This window comes from Hemitrygon akajei, chromosome 8 (assembly GCF_048418815.1).
Source record: "Hemitrygon akajei chromosome 8, sHemAka1.3, whole genome shotgun sequence".
Classification (NCBI taxonomy): domain Eukaryota; kingdom Metazoa; phylum Chordata; class Chondrichthyes; order Myliobatiformes; family Dasyatidae; genus Hemitrygon; species Hemitrygon akajei.
The window spans coordinates 14,241,356-14,264,556 of record NC_133131.1 but is presented as its reverse complement, the minus strand read 5'-3'; the positions used below and the strand labels follow the sequence as shown (position 1 = coordinate 14,264,556).

Here is a 23,201-nt window from a genome sequence, read left to right as displayed (position 1 = left end):
GGAAAAGTTTAAGGGAACATTGGGGGGGCTTTTCATACAGAGTGGTGGGAGTGTGGAATGAGCTGCCAGATGAAGTGGTAAATGCAGGCTCATTTTTAACATTTAAGAAAAACTTGGGCAGGTATATGGATGAGAGGAGTATGGAGGGATATGGTCTAGGTGCAGGTCAGTGGGATGAGGCAGAAAAATTGGTTTGGCACAGCCAAGAAGGGCCAAAAGGCCTGTTTCTGTGCTGTAATGTTCTATGGTTCTAATGCACAGTAACCCAGCGTAAAGCCAGGGAATGGCTAACAACAGTATAACTTAATTGGCAAAAATCACCTCCAATTAAATTTGAAATAGATATTTCTTCAGATTATGTTCAAACTAGATTACGGATAATATTGGAGGGATGTATAGCCAGCTGGAATGTCACTGAATCTGACACAATATCTACCATACAATCACAGTAAAACAGCAACCATTATTTTGTATCAACAGGGGCATACATGACTTTATACAGTAAATGAGTATTTTGATTCAGATTAATTAGTTTTTGAACATTTCAATGCACAATTGAAATACATCTACACTTTGGATCCACTTAAAAAAGTTAGTTATAGAATCTTTGTCTGCATTCAGAACACACAACTGCTCATTACTACAACTGTTACAAGCATGAAGACCTTATGTTTTCCTACCACTTCAATGAAATAAAACGATATATATTCAAAATAGTAGATTTGAAACTTAAGCATTACATAAATCTAATACTTTGCAGTCAAATTGTTAAATGGGATATAATTTTTCTGGTGGAGAACTAGTCTGGGCAAGTATATATTAGAATAATTTGTCAGAACTACTTGCAATAAACCAGTAATAAAATAATGCCTACAACTTTCCATTCTTTACAACTTTTTAAATCAGCTGTACTACTTTCAGAAGTAGCTTGAATTCAATACCACACAGAAGTACAAAAAAATTTCAACATATTGTTTTTAAAATTCACTGTGGAAGCTCAGTCATTGAATGCATGACAGATTAATAGACTTTTATTACATAAATTAATGTACATCCACTTAGTGCAGGAGAATGGCTAAAAAGGCAAAATACTACCCATTGAATGGCAAGGTGAACACAAGGGACCAATAACTATTTCCGCTTCTATTTATGATTTATTTCCTCTGTTCGTATGAATCTACCTGCTGGAATTATTATATGGTAAAGATGAAGGGTTTTCTGAGGTAACTAGAAATTATCCATTGAACACTGTCTCACCACCTCTATATCCTCTTTAAAACTCTTTGATAAAGCTGTCAATCTCCTAATAGCCCTGATAAGCCTTCAGCAAACTCAATTACAACATCCTACATAACTGGAAAAGATATACAGGTGCCCCCGCTTTACGAATGTTCACTTTACACCACTTCACTTTTTACAGAAGACCTACATTAGTAACCTGTTTTCGCATTACAAAGAAAATTTTCGCTTTTACAAAAAATTTTCCCATATAAATTAATGGTTCTTCGCTTTACATCATTTCGGCTTAAGAAATGTTTCATAGAAACATTCCATCTTTGTAAAGGGGGACACACCTGTATATCCCTTCTTATCCTTCCCACCTGCCTGCAGCCTTTGATGTTGTTGGTAAACCATTATCTTTAAAGCCTCTATATCATTAATCAGAATTGATCTGTACACTTGGATTCATTTCATTATGAACAAATGGTGCTTACAAATCCAACATTTAACTGCAGAACAAAAATGCGAGAAGTACTCAAATCAAGCAGCATGATCGGGGAGAATAAAAGTCCAACATTTCGAGACACCTTTCAGCTGAATGGAAAAGTGAGATAACAAGTGCATTTTATATTGTATTTGTGTGGAGAGAACAGTGTGAGTGTCAGTGTGGTGAGTAAGATGAAAATCTGTCAAAGGAAATTATAAAAAAGTCAGCAACAGAACAGAAATAAAAACAATCAAACCATACAAAGATGCAGCTAAACAAGTGGGAATTAAAAAAAGGTTAATTTTTAAACTCAAAATCATTACAAATTCGCGAAGCTTGCAGACTGATGTTGAGATGCTGTTCCTTAGCTTACACTTGGCATCACTGGAATAATTCAGGTGGTCCAAGTCAATTCAAATTGGGAGTGGAATGGAGAATGGATAACTACAATCAGCAGTTATCCAATCTGTCTTTGGTTTCTTTGATGCAGAGGTGACTGACTGCAATAACTGAAAGACACTTTTTTTGCCCAATTATAAGTACAGATGTTTGCAAAGAGGATGTTGCAAAGTCCTACACAAACATTAATTGTCTAAATTGGAAATGCCATCCTATAGGCAAGTAAAGAAATGGCCTGATATTAGCTCTCAAAAGTCAGTCTTTACATAACTCCTCCATCACAAACCCTATGTACATCCTGTCCCGCCATCAGGCAAACCCACCAAAGATGGTTGCCCATAGAGAGGGAGAAATCCTGACAGAACTCTTGATTCCTGTCTCTTTGAGGCTTCATAACATTGTCAGGCATAGACAAGGAAACCTCTGATCATGAACTTAGCAAATGCATCAGTGCTTGCCCATGCCAAACAAAAATATATTTAGAAGAATCACCAAAACCACGAAGGGGTCATAATAAGTCTGGGTAGTGGTGTTTTGGATATCTTGATTTTGAAGTCAAGAGACCAAAAAAATCTAAAGATACAGATTAACAACAGTCAAATCTAGCCCAACTAGCTCACACACACCCCAATAACACCCATGTGTTCAATTCAGAAAAGCTCTAAATGTTACCAACCTGGCATAGCTACGTAAGACTACATGCATATTAAACAGTAAAAACATAACTGATAAGACATTAGGATGATCACTCAACAGTCCTGTGATAGTAAATATATAATATCTAGTAGTAAATATTTGAGGACAATTAAACAGCTATCAAGAAAATGCAATTCCATGAACATTTGAATCTTCAACACAGGCATGGCCCAAAATGAAAGTGCTAAAGCTTAGGCTGGAATATTCTCAACATTGAACTTGAGTTATGTATGCACTTTGGTAAGTTGAATAAATAGGAAGATTATTTAAATAGGAAGAGACTGAAAATTAGTTATGTACAGAGAAATCTGGGAGTTTTACACATGAATCAAAACTTTATCAGTAACAGACAACAATTAATTAAAAGAGAAATGGGATATTCACTTTCATTGCAAAGGGGTCAGAGCATAGAAATAGGGATTGTACAGGGTATTGGTGAGGACACACTTGGGAGTACTAGGCAGCTTTGGCTCCATTATCTGAAAGAAGATATAGCAGCACTGGTGACAGTCCAAAAGAGTCACCAGACTAAATCCTGGGATGGAATTTGTGAGACTAAACAAGTTAGATGTGCATTTTACCTGGGCACATCAACCATGATCATGCTGAATGGCAGGCAAGGCTCGAGGGCTGGGTGGCCTATTCTTGCTTCTATTATGTTTTTGTATACCTTCTACTTGCTTGGACAAGCATAGCCACAACATGCCTTTTAAAGCTGCAGAGCATTCCAGACAAAGCAGCCTGCTGAACTGGTATCATATCTACCACTAGGAATATTCATTCCCATCACCATAGGAACACAAAAGGCTGAAGCATATATCATTTACAAAATTACTCAACCAGATTCATAGGACATCAGCTCCCAAATCCAAGACACTCAACAATGATGACCAAGGCACCAATTTTCAAACAATCAGAAACTATCATACATTAATGGATGTAAAAAAATCTTTAATTAAAACATCAGTAAATCATTGAAAGGATTAAACAAAAAAAAACACAAAATTTGCTCCTTATATCCAGCCTAGAAATTCTATTCATAATGCCAAGGAATCCCATCAAGATGGCACTAACAGTGGAGTTCAGCAAAAGACTAGTCATAAATACATCAGCATAATCAACAATACCTAAAAGTTTTGCATTTGACTGCATATACATGGGACTAAGACTCAAGGCTCAAAGTCAGTGGATCTGAGAAAAGTAAAGAAAATTACTACTAAACACGAGGAAATCTGCAGATGCTGGAAATTCAAACAACACGCAAAATGCTGGTGGAACACAGCAGGCCAAGCAGCATCTATAGGGAGAAGCGCTGTCAACGTTTTGGGCCGAGACCCTTCGTCAGGACTGACGAAAATTACTACTACCGGTACTTCACTTTGTCTTTGTTAAGATTTCTTTAAAAAATTAAGAATTATTTGGCAAGTTATTAAGACGTACTGTTCCAAATAATGAATCAGAATAAATATAGCAAAATAAATCATACTTGGTGCCTACAGTTGACAGCCCCTTCCTCTGTTAGGGGATGGAAAATATGGAAATGACTTACTGCACTTGTTTCTCATCAAGTGACCATTCTTGACTATTAACCATCAATCAACCATAACCCATTCACCTCAGCTGAAAACTCAAAGACTCGTCATATCATGTTCTCGATATTGACTGCTTATTTATATATATTCTATTTCTTTTGTATTTGTACAGTTTGTTATCTTTTGCACATTTGGTTGATGTATGTCCTGATGGGCAGTATTTCACTGATTCAACTACATTTCTTGGATTTGCTGTGTATATTCATAAGGAAATTAATCTCAGGGTTGTTTATAGTGACATATGTACTTTGATAATAAAATTACTTTCAACTTTGAAAATTCTTGGCAAAGGTAGATTTGGTTAAATAATAGCTTTTATGCAGGTTCTAGAGAGTGGAACCTTAACAATGAATATCAATGCTTAGAGGAAAATGACTACTAAGAGAAAATGCCTCAAAATTTTATCAAAGGAAATAACAATTCTAACAGAAAAACCAGACACCTTATCTTTAACATATGCTCAAGTTGTAACTGAACCATTCCCTCACATGCAAAACATTTCACACTGAACAGAATACAGTCATTACATAAATGCAATGCATCTCAGTGAAGATTTTAAACTTGATTGACTTTTTAAAACCAATTTTAGCTTAAATATTCAGCAAAATAATAGAAATGTGATGAATATTTTAAAAAATTGGTCTAAGATAAAGCAAGCCAAGTGAATACCTGAACTCATATTAACCAAGCATGATATAGCAATGGAGGATGAGAGGCGACCTAATAGGTGTATAAGATGAAGGGGGCATTGATCGTGTAGATAGCCAGAGGCTGTTTCTCAGGGCTAAAATGAGTTAGAACTTAATGACAGCTAATTTGCAACTCAATTTTGCTATTTCCTGAACTTTAAAATCAACAATTATTGTACATGCACTTGAAAAGCTCCTATATCTTGAAGCTGGGAGAAAAGGTCTAAGATCCATCTTCTCCATTACAGGCTTTGACATCTTAGTCAAACAGATTTTGATCCAAATGTATAGAAATTAAACAGAACAGTAAAATAAAAGGGCATAAACAAATATTAGCTACAATAGTTTTAAGAAGGGTTAAGATATTCTGTCCAAAGATAACATTGACATGAACTGAAATTGACATAACAAAAGGTAATGGGTGGAATCCCACTGGAGTATCACCATGAGTGAGATGTGAGGGAAGTGGAATAAATTAACAGTTGGAGCTGCAGTAGGAGGCAGAAGGTAACTGAATCAAGTAGAGACCTTGAAATGAACTTGCATTAAGTATCTCTAACAGTGGTAGGAATAGTTACAGTCATTAGTATCAATGTTATTCATTCATCAAGCTTGTTTTTGCTAAAGGTTAGGACTTTATTTCTTGGAAAGTAGAAGATTGAGGGGTTGAGGGGAGATTTGATAGAAGCATACAAAATTAGGAGAGGTACAGATAGGGTAAAGGCGAGCAGGCTTTATTCACTAAACTGGCAATTTTTCACGTTAAGAGAAACACAATGATTACCTATATCATTTTTACAACTTTTCTTCATTCGTGCTCAGGAGCTCAAGCTTAATGATAACTAATTTGTAACTCACTTTTGCTATTTCCTGAATTTTAGGATTTTATTACTTGAACTCAGAAGATTGAGGGGAGATTTGATAGAGGGATACAAAATTATAAGGGGTATAGGTAGGGTAAATGCAAGTCAGCTTTTTCCATTGAGGATGGATTGGGTTACAACTAGAGGTCTGGGTTAAGGATGAAAGGTAAACTGTTTAAGGGGATCATGAGAGGAAACCTCTTTCGAGGGTGGTGAAAACGTGGAAGAAGTTGAAGTGGTGCACGAGTTCAACTTCAACATTCAAGAGAAGTTTGAATAGTTACACAGATAGTAGGTGTACGGAGCACTAGGGTCTGGGTGCAGGTTGATGGGACTAGGCAGCTTAAATGGTTCAGCGCAGACTAAATGGGCTGAAGGGGCTGTTTCTGTGCTGTACTTTTCTATGGTTCTGATACTATAATCTTCACTCAAGCCACCAAAAGAGCTTTATAAAATATTTAGAATGACTACCCTTTTCCCTCTTCCCTTCCTAGCCACCATTTTTCCCACACGAGTCAGCAATTCAAAGCAATGCACATAAAATGCTGGTGGAACTCAGCAGTTCAGTCCTGAAGAAGGGTATTGGTCTGAAATGTCGACTATTCATTTCCATAGACGCTATCTGACCTGCTGAGTTCCTCCAGCATTTTGTGTGTGTTGCTTTGGGTTTCCAGCATCTGCAGACTTTTTCATGTTTAGAGCCAGCAATTCACTTTTTTTTTGTCTAATTTAGTTTATTGCATTTGGTTCTTATGAACCCATCTTTACACCAAAGATGTTTTTGCTTTGCATAACATCTCCAATCAGTCCACAAGAACTATGCCTCCAGTTTCCTGTTCCTTTAATTCTTCATTCCCCTCTGATCTCTATCTTTGTACTCCTAAATTTTTTCAATGAAATGCAATGCAAGTTCAAGGAACTTTAAAAATCATTCAAGTCATGTAGGCTTTGCAGATTGAGGCAGCATTCATATTGCCCTCAAGATGGGAGACCAGCTGCCTCCTTAAATACACTTGTGTACTCTCAATGCAGTTAAGAAAGGAGTTTCAGGGTACTGACCTAGAGTTGGTGCAAGAACAGTAACATATTTCCATGTCAGGATAATACGTGGCTTAGAGATCAAGGTCCAAGTGGTGAATTTCCACACTCTTGCTGTCCGTTTTCTAACTGTTCAGAGATAGTGGGTTTGAAAACTGCTGACTAGCGAGTGTTGGCCAGTAGCTGTAGTCCATCTTTTAGATGACACAAATTGCTAGATAAACAGATACTTTATTGATCCCAAGGGAAATTACAGTGTCACAGTAGCATTACAAGTGCACAGTAATGTGCATCAGTGCTGGAGAGTGTGAATGGTTATGGATGGGGTTTCTATCAAGTGACTCACTTTGTCCTGCAAGGGTTCATGCTTAACTGCTGTTGAAGCTGTACTCACCTGGACAAGTGGATGATCACACTTTTAACAGGACTCTTTTACTTGTCTCAGAATTCCTAGCTTCAAACTGCTGCTAGTAACTTAATTGGATACATAGCTACTCCAATTCAGAATCTGATCAATAGTAACTCCCAATGATGCAATGTCAGAGTAGAGACAACTAGATATTTCTATTGTTCCAGCAATTGTGTGGTATAATATCCAGGCTTTTCTTTTTACAATATTTTTATTTTTAAAAAACAAGATTTACAGAGTGCAACACATAGATACATCTCAACATAACTTGTGTACATTCATATATTGTAACAAAATTGATCAAAATGTTATAGCATAACACATGAAGGTATACCACTCTGTAATCAAAGTTTAAAAATAGGTCATACATCATAAAAGAGATTTTTTATATTAAAAAAGTCAACCCCCTACCAACTACCAAAGAAAAAAGCTGTTGGATGATAATGGATAATTAGGGGAAAAAAACATATTCACTTAAGAGAAGATAAAAATATACATAAAAGTCTGTGCACTGTTAAACTTTATAAATTGGAAAAGTAATTTAGGAAAGGTCCCCAGATATCATAAAAAGATTGTTTCGAATTTAAGACTGAGCAGCGGATCTTTTCTAAATTTAAATAAGACATAATATCACGTAGCCATTGAAGATGTGTAGGAGGGGTAGACTCCTTCCATTTAAGCAAGATTGCTCTTCTTGCTAAAAGAGAGGTAAAAACTAAAACCTGTAGGTTAGGAGTAGTTAAAGTTATATCTTCATTTGCAATAATACCAAACAAGGCAGTAAGGGGATTTGGGTCAAATTGGACCTAAAATGTTGTGAGAAGGTATGGAATACTTCCCGCCAAAACTTTTCAATTTTAGGGCAAAACCAAAACATATGAATTAAAGAGGCATCAGCAGAGTTGCATTTATTACAAAGTGGAGAAACATTCGGATAAAAATGGGACAGCTTCTGTTTAGAAATGTAAGCTCTATGAACCACTTTAAATTGTAGAAGAGAATGACAAGCACAGAAAGATGATTTATTAACCTGTTTAAGAATTTTATTCCATCTATCATCAGAAATCTGACAATTTAGGTCATCCTCCCAAGCTTTTTTTATTTTATCTAAAAAGTCTTGTCTAGAATCAATCAACAAGTTATAGATACCGGTAATAGAACCATTAACAAAAGGTTTTAAAATTAAAAGATTGTCCAGTAAATTTTTATCAGGACCTATAGGAAAAGTAGTTAAATGGAAACGTAAGAAATCTCTAATTTGAAGGTATCTGTAAAAACGTGTTTTTCTTCTTTTTCAGCAAATAAAATAACAGATAACAAAATTGTTAAGCAAACTTTAAGGATTTGGTCTCAATTTAGGAAATTTTTTGGTTTAGCGAATTTTTCATTATCATCTCCCATTCTCCTTAATTTTTTTTTTATCCCTTCCATGACTGACAAAGTCTTTAAGGATTGGGTGTTAAGTGTTTTTGGGACCTGTTTATCTCAGGATCTCTTGCTTCATTTGACCAACTGTCAACTAAATTTGCACTCCCAAAAACACATTTTTTACAGATAATATCCAGGCTTATTCTACCTGGATGCAGACTGGTTTACTATCTAAAGAATCACAGTTGATACTGAATTATCAATGATCGTCTCTACTTTTGCATATTTTTATTTTCCCAAATGGACATTACTGCTCTCGGGGCTTAACAGTGAATTCAACCATTTTATGCAACCACTGCTGTAGTTGCCAAGCTTTCCAGTTCTCAAATGTAATGAAAAATCGGGAATTTGTAACATCAACCTCATTTTCTCTCTCTATAGATGCTATCTGACTTGCTGGTTATTACTAGCATGTTATTTTACTTTAAACTTCCAGTATTTATATATATTTCAGTTCTATTTTCAATTTTTTTCTGTCCTAATTTACACATTCTCCAGATAGATCAGTCACCATTAAGTTTCATCAGCCAGTGCGAGTACTAGTCATTTCTTCCCTCTTTGTCCCCATCCTATCCCACACTTACCCTTTGTTCTCTCCACACTACTAATTATCCTTTTCTACAAAATAAAACATGATTAATTTCTAACCTTTTCTTGCTCTATTTAGAGATAAGGATCTGAAACTATGAGGATTTTCTTTCTTTTCAGATTTTGCTTCAGCTGCTGAATAATTTCAGCATTTTCTGTTTTATTCTGATGTGCAAATCTGCAGTTTGTGTTTAGACTGCAAAGCTTTTACTGCGCAGAATGGCAGATTTTTTTTTACAGCAGAGATACAAAAGACTGCAGATGCTGGATACTGGAGGGGAAAAAAAACTGCTGGAGAAACTCAAATCAATTCCTTATTGTCCCCCCAACCCCTCCCTCTCACACACACAGATTTTCCTCAACCTGTCAAGTTCCTCCAGTAGTTAGCTTGTTCATTTCTACAATAATTTGCATCCTGGGTTAATTTTCAATTCTGTCATGTCTTGAACAGCAAACTGAATAAAACCTTTACAGTAAATTCATATGATAGGCATAATAAGAACAATAATTCTCTGGGTATGGAACCTGTAGATCACAAATGCAATGAACAAACTAAGAAATTTTAAATGTGATTTTTAATCACCATACTGAAGAAATTATTCATTATAAAAGTTTGATTCTCTATTGGGCGAGTACAGCACAATTATCAATAAAGTACAATCATTTCAATTACCAATAAACATACATCTTAGTCAGTCTAAAGTTCTTTGATAACTTAGTAAAGAAATCTTGTTAACAAATATCAACTGCAAAGGTGCCCAAGTTCGATGGTAGCTAAATGTATGGAATTGATTCCTTTGAATTCAGAAGGATAATTTGAGCAAGTTATCATATTTTAAATTATCCTTATTTTGGATTAGGAAATAATCAAACATCTCTTTCTCTATTCAGTTATTCTATTTCTTAAAGGAGTAAAACAGCCCATCTAGGCTCAAATATTAATAATTTAAGCAGATTCCAAGGCCAATCAGTACTTTGAAACCAGACTTTAACAGGAATCTCTGGCATTGGGGAAATGTGGAAGGGGCACAACAGTTTAGAAATAATAACCTAAAAAATTATGTACCTAAAATGGAGAATAATTACTAGTTTTAAAAGACCGTACATACGTACATGCTCTTTGTACCCAACTTGCTCAATACGAGTCACTAGACGAGTCACTGCACTAGATTATCAACTTGGTCCTATATCATTAGGCAATATTAGATGGGAAATTGTTCATGAAAACACTATTTAACTCCTTACAGTACTTGCAATCCCATGTTTCCATGCTGTTCCAGAGATCTAGAACCAACACTTGCAAGGAAAGCTTCAAGTGTGGGATTCAGAGAACAGAAGGAAGTCATAAGTTTGCCTGAGTCTGATCACCATGTATCTTGGCAGATACTACGCTGAGCAAGATGTGAGTGGTTGCTTTTGTAATTGAGAGTTTGAATAAGGACACCTTTCACTAGTGTCTTTAGTTCAAGTGCAAATTCAGCACAATAAAGGGTTTAGGTAAATACTTCATACTCGTGCTTTTTGTAGCTTAGATTCTTATTGTAGCTCATTAATTCTAAAGTTTGTAAATATTCATTGAACAGAATTGTTAATGTGAAGTACAAATAACATTCCTGTTACTATTTTGATCACCAAATCATTCACTTAAGTTTTTATTTAAAAGGCAATACAGGGTACAAGATTTCTTTGCAAAGTTCTTCTTGACCAAAAAGGTCAATCTTCCACAGAGGATTATTTGCATTCAAGAAATCCTAGTTTTTTCCTGTTCATCCAGAGAAGGTAGACATTGTAAAGACAGAGCATTTAATGTTGGAGAAAATACTGGTAAGCTACCTTTGTGAATCTCAACAGTCAATATGGTGGAGAAATTCTCACAGCTGTTGAGGTGGCATTACTAACAATGGTTACCTGCTTGTAGATGAATTCAGTCTGACAGCAAATGGTATGCAGATGTGCATGAAAATCAAAGTGTTCCTTCTCAGATTAATATCAATTAAGGTGATTACTATTCCAATATTAGTCAATGTTATATCACTATAAAACTCATTTGTACAGAGAAATTGAAGATTTTTGTTTAATAAAGCTTCACTTTCTAGTGACACCAAAATAAACAGTTGAATACAAACTACTAACTGTGCAGTTGAGTTTAAGGGGTGGATGTTTAATCACAACTCTGCATTGCAGCTTTGCAGAATACCACCTCACATCCTTCAGCATTGCCAAACAAAAGATAAGATTACACCACTGGGTTATTTCAGTGCTTCAACAAAAAACTAGCTGAAATTGTTAACATGTATCCTTTGGATGAGTTGCGAGCTTACAAATAAAATTAAATACATAGGCAATTATAAACTGATCACTGTCTTTTTTCAGTTGTGGCATCAGTAGGCTTAACAATGTGAATATGCTACATATATTGGATAATATTAAATATTTAATCACAGATATTTATTTTGCTTCCTCAGCTGTCTAAACCCTGCAATTTAATTTAGAGTAGACCTGAAACTCCAATGCAGTACCAACAAGATACATAATACCGGTATATTACATTGATTAAAATCTGATTTACTTTTCTTTTGGAAATCTATTGTGTAATTCAAATTAAGCAACATTAAGACAACAGGACTTTTAAGTAAATTTCAGATTTAACTTTTCAAACTTGTGTTAACTGCAGTGGCATTAAGTTATTTCATTCTGAAAAGCAGCAATTTACTGCAGATAAACTTAAATATTTTAGGCTTCAATGTTAGTTTTATCTGCACCACTGTGCAGATAATAAGCAAAGGCTCAAGTTTTAATATTCACCGATCATGCTTCATGTCCTTTAGAATTAAAATAACTGATGTTGGAGTCAGAAACTGCAATTTCAATTTTAAAATTAAATGTACAATAAATAAGTGGCAGACGAAAAGGCACTAGCTCAATCTCATACTAATGCAATAAGGTTCTCTTCCTGGAGTACTTACAGTTCATCTCTTTGTCTCTGTGACAACACCATTTTGATTGTGTGAAATCAGGTCTGATTTGTACAGCAGCTGCTGCCTCCTCCACGGGAGATCCAAATTCCTTGCAAACTCCTAATTTGTTAAGTACTGCCACACAGTGGCCCTCTGCCAATCCAAAACACCTTTGCAGTAGCCAAATCCAAGAGTCAAAGGGAGGCTTGGTGACATTCAACACCCAATATTCATTTCACCTGTAAATTAAATCAGAAAAATTCAGAATATAGACAACACATTCTGAATGACAGTGATTGCTTACCAGCCATTGCAAATTTGAATGTATTTTTTTAAAGAACTTCACCACCTTATTCCTGTGACTGTTTTGAAGGTAGAAATGATTGTACAATAACATGTTCCAAATTTTTCGGTAGGATTTAAGCTAATGGCAGTGACAGTTGGCTGTAGAAGTATCACTAGTCATACTCGTTGAGATATAGATGGTTACACTCCAATATACTAACATCTTTGAAACAACTGAGTACAGTGTACATATGTTACCAGAAATGGAAGTTGAAGATGTGGTTGAAAAACACTGGAGGAGAATGGCAGAGTTTAGGTGCATTTTTACACCACCAAAGATTTTTCCAGAGTTTGCTAATAATTTTAGCAAAAAAATCATAGTTAACAAGAACATGAATGGCAAAAAATATCCACATTGGAAGAAATGCTCATATGTTGGTATATATGACAATAATAAATCAATTCAAATTCAATTCTTTAAAATTTAAAGCCACTAGTTTTGACATTCTTTGAATGTATTTCCACTTGCATGAAGAGACATCTGCAACCTTTTTACAGCTGGGAGATTTAAGGGAAAGGATGATGTAGCTTAATCAGCAGTCAAAGCATTTCAGGGTTGGAATTACATACACCCTACAAGCTCAACAACTAGGAAGGCAACTTCAGGTGCCAAAAGACCAGGTGTGACTGGGTTATGGAAGAGTGAGTGTAGTGGTCATAGTGACTGCATGTAGGATGGGGCTATCAATTAAAGTACATCAATATTTTACAGCATTCTATAACGTTTTTTTCCCCCAAACACTGCTTTAACAAACTGCTCTTCTGTAAACATACTTATTACACATATTTATAAACCACTGATAAAGTTTTATTGCTTGGAAAAAAGGCTATTAATTCTGTCAATTTAAAATGAGGAAAATTACACACATCCAAATAAAATGAAATCATCTGCATCCAAATGAAAACCAAAGAAATAAAAATGTTTTGTTCAATATATTTTATAACAGGTTAAGAGTACACTATTACCAACTCAAGAGGAAAATATGGAATTCTGGAGGAAAATCAAATATAGTACATTCAGTACATTTGTGAGCTACTGACAGATCAATACACAGTTTGAACTACCATTCACTTCAGCTTTCCCCTTGCTAGAATGTCCGAAATTTGGCCTGATCAGCAGCATAAAGGGTCGATGAAATAATTTCAATATTCAGATGTAAAAGTTGACCATGACTCTGTTGAATGGAAGACCAGTTCCAAAAGTGGCAGTAAAGCCTAGTCCTGCCACGTTATTTTATAATCGTCTTTATATTTTTATTATCCTTCTCAATATTAAAACTGTACATGGAGAACTTACTTTCATCCCTTTTACATGGTGTTTCTTGATCACTTTGTAAAAAAATTGCCATGTTGCTCTTTTATTTCACCTCTAGTCTGATCTCAAACTTGATGTTGAGATAATTTGGAAGGTAAAATACATGTGTTCTCAGCATCAGATTTATAATGCCACCTCTATGTTAGTGGATATTCAAGCAATTCCACAATATGTATTTTAAAATAAGCCATCAAATAGAAAGCATGCACAAATGTGGGGAAACAGAACTTGAAAAACAACAAGCTGCCCAGATTAACACAGCACCAATGTCAAAATGCCCCCCTTAACTGAAATTATTCAAATTTTACTCATTCTATTCTGAAATCAGTTTATCAGATTCTCACCCTGTACACTTGGCTACTAAAATCTATCTTACTTTTCAACAATGAATCAACAATCACTCCATGCCCCTACAGAGTTGGTAAAATCTGAAACTTTTGGCTTTTATTGAATCAAAGCAATTTAAAAATATATATTGCTGGAAAATATAACTATTAACAAACAATGTTCAGCAAATTAATTGGATCAGCAAATCAACACTGCTTGTTCAGGATACAGAATGTCTCCAGGTGACAAACACTTGACTAATGAACACTCCTACACACAAATGAGCACTTGTAATATCAAATTTGAAAAGTCTAACACATACATACATTTATTCTTACAAATGGAAGAACTAATTTCCCCTCTCTCTCCACATTTAGTAATTAAATCTTTCAAATCAGTCTTGTGCTTTTGATGTCATTCATTACAATACTGTTGAGTTGTGGTTACCATAGAAAGAATTTGTGCATTTTCTTACAAAAATCAAATTGATGTCTATAAAAACAGAACCTGTTCAATACCCAGGGATGCATATGTAACTCCAACTCCAAAAGATATGATTCCCATCTTCACATATGCCCCAGCAACTGAATTGCTTAACTATAATTAAAGAGAACAAAGAAAAAAATGTCACAGGCTAACAAAGTTGGGCAGGTCACAGCAGGCACGCATCACCATATTCTCAGGGTAACTAAAGGTGAGCAACTGCAATACTACCCATCCACACACTGACAGTAAACGATCATTTAAGAACAACATCTTAAGATTAACACTGCAATTTCAACTATTCTGACTACCACAAATCAGCTGTGTTCATCATTGAGTACTAATGGCAAAATTAAAACAACTTGATCTCTGCATTGATACTAGATGAAAAGGTCAGAAAAACATTATTAGGAGCAGGTCCCTTGAGCCTGCTGCACCATTCGATAAGCTCATGGTTTATCTAGTTAAAACCATAACTCCATGTTTCTGCCCAGCACAAGTGATTTTTCAGCCCTCTTAGTAAGAATCTAGTTATCTGTCTTACAATTAAAGGTAGCAACATTTGAGGGACATAATTCCAAAAGCTCAAGATCCTTAAAAGAAACTGTACCGCAACTACGCAATATATGGATTGGTAATATATGTAAGTGGCTGCACAAGTAGATAGGATGGTAAAGGTATCTTACTTGCCTTTACCAATTAGGGCACTGAGTACAAGAGTAAGGGAGTAAAGCCCGATTTACATTTCTGTGTCGCATGTACGCCATAGGTACTGCGTACCCTATGTCGTACCTACGCTGTAGGGCGACATGCACCTCCCCAAAAAGGTAACTCGTGTCATGGTGACGTAGACCGCAACAGCTGTGATTGGTCTGCTTGGTAGCATCGCATTTTCGGTTGCTTGTTCTCCGCCATCTCTGTACACTGATGCGAAATTAGCTAAGATAGACTGGCAAATGATACTTAAAGGGTTGACGGTGGATATACAATGGCAAGCATTTAAAGATCGCATGGATGAACTACAACAATTGTTCATCCCAGTTTGGCAAAAGAATAAACCAGGGAAGGTAGTGCACCCGTGGCTGACAAGGGAAATTAGGGATAGTATCAAGTCCAAAGAAGAAACATATAAATTAGCAAAAAAAAGCAGCACACCTGAGGACTGGGAGAAATTCAGAGACCAGCAGAGGAGGACAAAGGGCTTAATTAGGAAAGGGAAAAAAAGATTATGAGAGAAAGCTGGCAGGGAACATAAAAACTGACTGTAAAAGCTTTTAGAAAAGAAAAAGATTGGTCAAGACAAATGTACGTCCTTTACAGTCAGAAACAGGTGAATTGATCATAGGGAACAAAGACATTGCAGACCAATTGAATAACTACTTTGGTTCTGTCTTCACTAAGGAGGACATAAATAATCTTCTGGAAATAGTAAGGGACCGAGAGTCTAGTGAGATGGAGGAACTGAGGGAAATACATGTTAGTAGGGAAGTGGTGTTAGGTAAATTGAAGGGATTAAAGGCAGACAAATCCCCAGGGCCAGATGGTCTGCATCCCAGAGTGCTTAAGGAAGTAGCCCAAGAAATAGTGGATGCATTAGTGATAATTTTTCAAAACTCCTTAGATTCTGGATTAGTTCCTGAGGATTGGAGGGTGGCTAATGTAACCCCACTTTTTAAAAAAGGAGGGAGAGAGAAACTGGGGAATTATAGACCGGTTAGTCTGACATCGGGGGTGGGGAAAATGCTAGAGTCGGTTATCAAAGATGTGATAACAGCACATTTGGAAAGAGGTGAAATCATCGGACAAAGTCAACATGGATTTGTGAAAGGAAAATCATGTCTGACGAATCTTACAGAATTTTTTGAAGATGTAACTAGTAGAGTGGATAATTTAGATTTTCAAAAGGCTTTTGACAAGGTCCCATACAGGAGATTAGTGTGCAAACTTAAAGCACATGGTATTGGGGGTACGGTATTGATGTGGATAGAGAATTGGTTGGCAGACAGGAAGCAAAGAGTGGGAATAAACAGGACCTTTTCAGAATGGCAGGCAGTGACTAGTGGGGTACTGCAAGGCTCAATGCCGGGACCCCAGTTGTTTACAATATATATTAATGATTTAGACAAGGGAATTAAATGCAGCATCTCCAAGTTTGCGGGTGACATGAAGCTGGGCGGCGGTGTTAGCTGTGAGGAGGATGCTAAGAGGATGCAGGGTGACTTGGATAGGTTAGGTGAGTGGGCAAATTCATGGCAGATGCAATTTAATGTGGATAAATGTGAGGTTATCCACTTTGGTTGCAAGAACAGGAAAACAAATTATTATCTGAACTGTGGCTGATTAGGAAAAGGGGGAGATGCAACGAGACCTGGGTGTCATTGTACACCAGTCACTGAAGGTGGGCATGCAGGTACAGCAGGCGGTGAAAAAGGCAAATGGTATGTTGGCATTCATAGCAAAAGGATTTGAGTACAGGAGCAGGGAGGTTCTACTGCAGTTGTACAAGGCCTTGGTGAGACCCCACCTAGAATACTGTGTGTAGTTTTGGTCCCTTAATCTGAGGAAAGACATTCTTGCCATAGAGGGAGTACAGAGAAGGTTCACCAGATTGATTCCTGGGATGGCAGGACTTTCATATGAAGGAAGACTGGATCGACTAGGCTTATACTCACTGGAATTTAGAAGATTGAGGGGGGATCTTATTGAAACGTATAAAATTCTAAAGGGATTGGACAGGCTAGATGCAGGAAAATTGTTTCCGATGTTGGGGAAGTCCAGAACGAGGGGTCACAGTTTAAGGATAAAGGGGAAGCCTTTTAGGACCGAGATGAGGAAAAACTTCTTCACACAGAGAGTGGTGAATCTGTGTGAACAGGAAACAGTTGAGGCCAGTTCATTGGCTATACTTAAGAGGAAGTTAGATATGGCCCTGTGGCTAAAGGGATCGGGGGTATGGAGAGAAAGCAGGTACAGGGTTCTGAGTTGGATGATCAGCCATGATCATACTGAATGGCGGTGCAGGCTCGAAGGGCCGAATGGCCTACTCCTGCACCTATTTTCTATGTTTCTAGATGAACCAAGTCGTCAAATCTACCTGCCAACATGTGAAAATGTTTGAAATGCACTTCCTCGTCCATGTGTCTCACGAAGAAACTCAACACAGTGGCACAGAAACGCCACCACCAACTAGGATTTGGCGCACACCAAAGTATGCTCACTACACAGAAGTGAAAATCAGGGCTACGGTGTAGCCCATACGCACAAGTATAAATCAGCCTTAAAGTGGCAAATATATATATATATATATAAATAAATAAATAAAAACTTTGGTTAAGGCATACTTGGAATAATGTATGCAACTGGTCACCACCTTACAGGAAGGATGTGTGAATTTTGCAGAGGCTGTAGAAGAGGTTTATCAGGATACTGCCTGGATTAGTTGGACAAACTCTATTTACTCTGGAGCATCAGAAGCTGAGAAGCAACCAGGTAAGGGTCACAGACTGTGTCCACAGTTGAGGTCTTTTTTTCCCAGGTTAGAAATGTCAAATACTACTTTAAGGTGAAAGAGGGAAAGTTTAAAGATGATTTTTGAGAGGTGGTAAGTACCTGAAATTAAATGTTTCGAGAAATTGTGGAAGCAGATATGATAGTAACATTTAACAGGTAGGAATGAGAGGGATTACACACCACATGCAGACACATAGTATCAATTTAAATTAGCAGTGTATTCAGCCACAGACATTACAAGTCAAAGAGCCTGTTTCTGTGCTGTACCCAGCACCAACCTAAATGGGTGATTCTTAACCATGGTCTGGATACGCTGACAAAGGGAAAGAAATTAGTAACAAGAACCTTCAGAATTATACAATTACATCAAGGTGCTCCTCATTCTTCTAAATAAACCAGCAGATAAAGGTGCAACCTGCCTTATCTTTCCCAAAAATATCATCCTCCTAATAATCTAGTAAGTCTTTAAATGCTTCCACTGCATTTACATACTTTGAGACTAATACTGTACACATTACTCCAGATGGTCTTATCAGAAGCCTACAACTGGAACTTGGCCAATTTTATATTCAATTCCCATTGCAATTAAGAATATTGACATTAGCTTTCCTAATTATCTCATGCCTCTGCTTACTAGCCTTTCATGCATTAGGACAAAGATCATATTAATAGTTCACTTTATTATTTTCCTTTCCAAAATGGACAATTTCACATTTTCCTCTACAATATGCTACATTTGCTAGATATCTCCCCTCCTCCTTAACTCACCCATGTAACCCTAATCTTCCTCCAATCATGTGCAAGACATTCTTACTTTTTATTATTATATTTAGCAATGATCTGATCTTCATCTGATTCACACAAATTGTAAAAAATTGAGCTCTGAGTACTGATCTTAGAGGCACACCATTTCTCATATGTTGCCAAGCAGAGATTGATTTTTACTTCCTCAGTTTCTTATTGGAAGCCAGTCTTTGATCTTTGCTACCCTTTGCACCATGAACATGCATCTTCTGCAATAAACTATTGTATATTATCAAATCTACAACTTGTTGTTCTTCCACAAACCCTAATAAATTGGTCAAATATACTTCTTTTTCAAAAAACATCACACATTCTGCCTGGTTACCTTATTTTCCCCCCTGTAAAAACAATCAATAATGGTTTCCATTGATAGAAGTTAAACTAACAGTCCTGGTGAAGGGGCTTGGCTCGAAACATTGACTGTTTAATCTGCAGGTTAATGTGAAAAAGACTAAGGAGCTGGTGGTGGACCTGAGGAGGGCTAAGGCACCTGTGACCCCTGTTTCCATCCAAGGGGTCAGTGTGGACATGGTGGAGGATTACAAATACCTGGGGATACGAATTGACAATAAACTGGACTGGTCAAAGAACACCGAGGCTGTCTATAAGAAGGGTCAGAGCCGTCTCTATTTCCTGAGGAGACTGGGGTCCTTTAACATCTGCCGGATGATGCTGAGGATGTTCTACGAGTCTGTGGTGGCCAGTGCTATCATATTTGCTATTGTGTGCTGGGGCAGCAGGCTGAGGGTAGCAGACAGCAACAGAATCAACGAACTCATTCGTAAGGCCAGTGATGTTGTGGGGGTGGAACTGGACTCTGAAAAGAGGATGCTGTCCAAGTTGCATGCTATCTTGGACAATGTCTCCCATCCACTCCATAATGTACTGGTTAGGCACAGGAGTACATTCAGCCAGAGACTCATTCCACCGAGATGCAACAACACTGAGCGTCATAGGAAGTCATTTCTGCCTGTGGCCGTCAAACTTTACAACTCCTCCCTCGGAGTGTCAGACACCCTGAGCCAATAGGGTGGTCCTGGACTTATTTCCACTTGGCATAATTTACTTATTATTTAATTATTTATGGTTTTATATAGCTATATTTCTACACTACTCTTGGTTGGTGCAACTGTAACGAAACCCAATTTCCCTCGGGGTCAATAAAGCATGTCTGTCTGTTTATTCCTCTCCATAGCCATGGGTCTTACTTCTACGGAGAGCAACAATGGCAAATTTATATAAAATACTGAAGAGCAAAGACATAATGTCGTCTACGAAGATCCGTATAGTCAAATCTATGGTATTTCCAGTTTTGTGATGTGTGGTTGTGAGAGTTGGACTATTAGTAAGGCAGAATACAAAAGAATCAACACCTTTGAACTTACATGCTGGAGGAAAGTGTTGAGTTCATTGGACAACAAGAAGATTCAACAAGTCAATATTTGAAGAGATACAGTTAGACCGCTCATTAGGAGGCTTGTTTATGAGACAAAAGCTCAAATATTTTGGCCATATCATGAGAAGACAGGATTCCTTGGAGAAAACTCTTGTGTTAGATAAAACAGAAGGTAAAAGGAGGAGAGGATGACAGAGGCTACGATGGATAAATAATATTACTCAGACAACGTGTATGACCTTGGGGGATCTTACGAGAGGCAGTTTCCAACAAGAAGGCTTGGTGTGCAGGAGTCCATGAGGTCATGAAGAATCGGACTTGACTTGAGAGACTGAACAACAACCTCCTTGCTTTCTACATTTGAGGAAAATAAAGAATTCTATATTCTAATCTAATGGAAACTTCTCCATATCTAGCAAAAGCATCAAGTATCTCAGTAACCATTTGTTTTAAGACACTGTGGTAAAGTCCACTAGTCCACAGGGATCACCAGGAGTTTGAACCAATTCTTAACTCCTTACAGTCAATGGTTTCCAATTTAATTTCTAGTACCTTACTTAAAAAAAATCAAGTTTAAAAAGTCATGGTTTCCTTTGCTAGCTAATGTGAATAAGACTCAAGAAAATCAGAAATGCTTCACTGACTTCCCACTTTAACCCAGATATTTATATACCAATGATGCCACAACTGAGATTAGAGAATACATGAGAATTTGAAATCCAAGTAGCTATAGATTATGAAAATATCTGATTTTTTAAAACTTTTTCCAAAATATACAACTATAATTTTCAAAAGAGCTAGAATTTAAATTCAGAGCACTATTAGTTTCTCAATGTCAGAGCTCAAACTGCTTAGTTTCAAAAGTATATTTTATTTGTAAAACTAGCAATAGTGCGTAGTACTCACATATTGTCACTTACGATACATACCACATTCAATTGCATAATTTATACTTCATTAGCATTACATTAATTTTCCAACCAAAAAATATTACTTAAGCAAAACTTTAAGGTTTTACACAGATCTTGCGCTTCAGTGTGCAATGTAGGAGGGCTTTATACTTTTCCCACATAGCCTTTGCAATTGCTGCAGTGAGCTAGATTGTACCCTTTCTTATGTAACCGTACAACTGTAGAAATGTACTGGGTCTGCAATACCCAGTCACAGACAGAACTTAATTCTGGAATTGTAACAAGTTTCAGAACGAAGGATAGTTTCATCATTGCTCAACTTCCAGCAGTAATTGCTGTACCCTTCGTGACATCTATAGCAACAGCCCATACAGCACGAAATACCATGATGTGTAGCTATTTGGCATGAATCTCGACAGTGGTATTTCTTTCCAAACCTTCTTGGCAAATGCACACTACTGAACTAGACTCACTGCTACCAAAATCACCTCCAAGGCACTGAGCTCTGCCTGGGTAGGAAGAATCTGAAAAGCAGGGTACTTCATTAGACAAGTCAAAGTAGGTCTTGGTGTTTTTAAACTACAGCTGATGCAGCATTTGCCAAGCCCTGGAGAAGTCACAGACCAGATTAACAAAAATCATACCAAGAATGAAAACCTTAAAATATAAGATTGCATGGACCTGGCTTAAACTGCAACATTTACTGATTAAGGATGATTACACTGAGGTACTTATGATTTAATGTTAAAGCTGTGAAACAAATTCATCTAATGAAGTGCAGAAAAAGTTGCCACAATCTTAATGTCAGAGCTAAGCCATTTAGGAGCCAAGTCAGCAAATATGGAAAGTAATATAAAACGCACTGAGATAAGATGACTGTGTGTACTTTCTGCAGACTATATATTGATTTGCATGGTGAAATTTTTAATCTATACCACAGGTAAGTGAACAAGGTAAGTCAACTTTAAACAGAAGTGCTTCTGTACTAGTTAAAATACAAAAACAATCCCAAGGAATATTCAGAGAAATAAGAATACTATTTGGTTACTAGAACAATGAACATTCAATGTCTTCACAATGTCTGTTTCAGATTTTTGAAATCCTAATATATAACTTATTTTGCAAAGACTAAATTACTTTAATATGGTACCTTTAACAATAACCAGACTGCAATACCAACAACGCTTGAAATCCTTTGTTATGTAGGAAAATGCAGGAGTTAATAGGCACAGCAAGATTCCACAACCAATGACATAATAACCAAATAATTATTACAAAACTGTCATTGTGGAGCATTAACATTGAAAATACATCAACAAGAATTTGGTTCATTTGTATCCACAAGACTGTGCTGGTTAAGAGCTTCTAGAAATAGCACTTCAAACATGACACTTCCTCAATACTGCATTGAAATGAACTCTCAGGCAACATTATATGCTCATGCCTCAGGAGTGAGATGGGAATGCACAACCTTCTAACCTAGTAGATAATTGTTGATCTACAATGAGTATCTTTACTATCCAAATTAGTACTGAAAATATATCAAAATAAGCCAACCTCAAAATAAATAATTCAGGAAAATTTCTCTAAAAGGTTCCAGGAAATTACAGATCCCACAAATATCCTGCTAATGAGAATTTGCAATCATTTAAGCCAGCACTTTAATCTTCTACAAAAGATTAATCTTACACATGGAGCACTCTTGGACACAAATCTTTCATTTTCCTATCAAGCCAAATTCGA

At 36.6% G+C, this 23,201-nt stretch overlaps 1 protein-coding gene across 2 annotated transcripts in view; it reads right to left on the bottom strand.

The window, feature by feature from the left end:
- Window positions 1-23,201, bottom strand: part of pafah1b1a (platelet-activating factor acetylhydrolase 1b, regulatory subunit 1a) — a 100,854-nt gene that overhangs the window by 61,980 nt on the left and 15,673 nt on the right. For both annotated transcript variants that reach the window (XM_073053280.1, XM_073053281.1), the window contains exon 2: window positions 12,377-12,606. In XM_073053280.1, coding sequence (XP_072909381.1) covers window positions 12,377-12,408 — 32 coding nt within the window. In that variant the 5' untranslated portion in view covers window positions 12,409-12,606. The remainder of the gene's footprint in view (window positions 1-12,376; window positions 12,607-23,201) is intronic.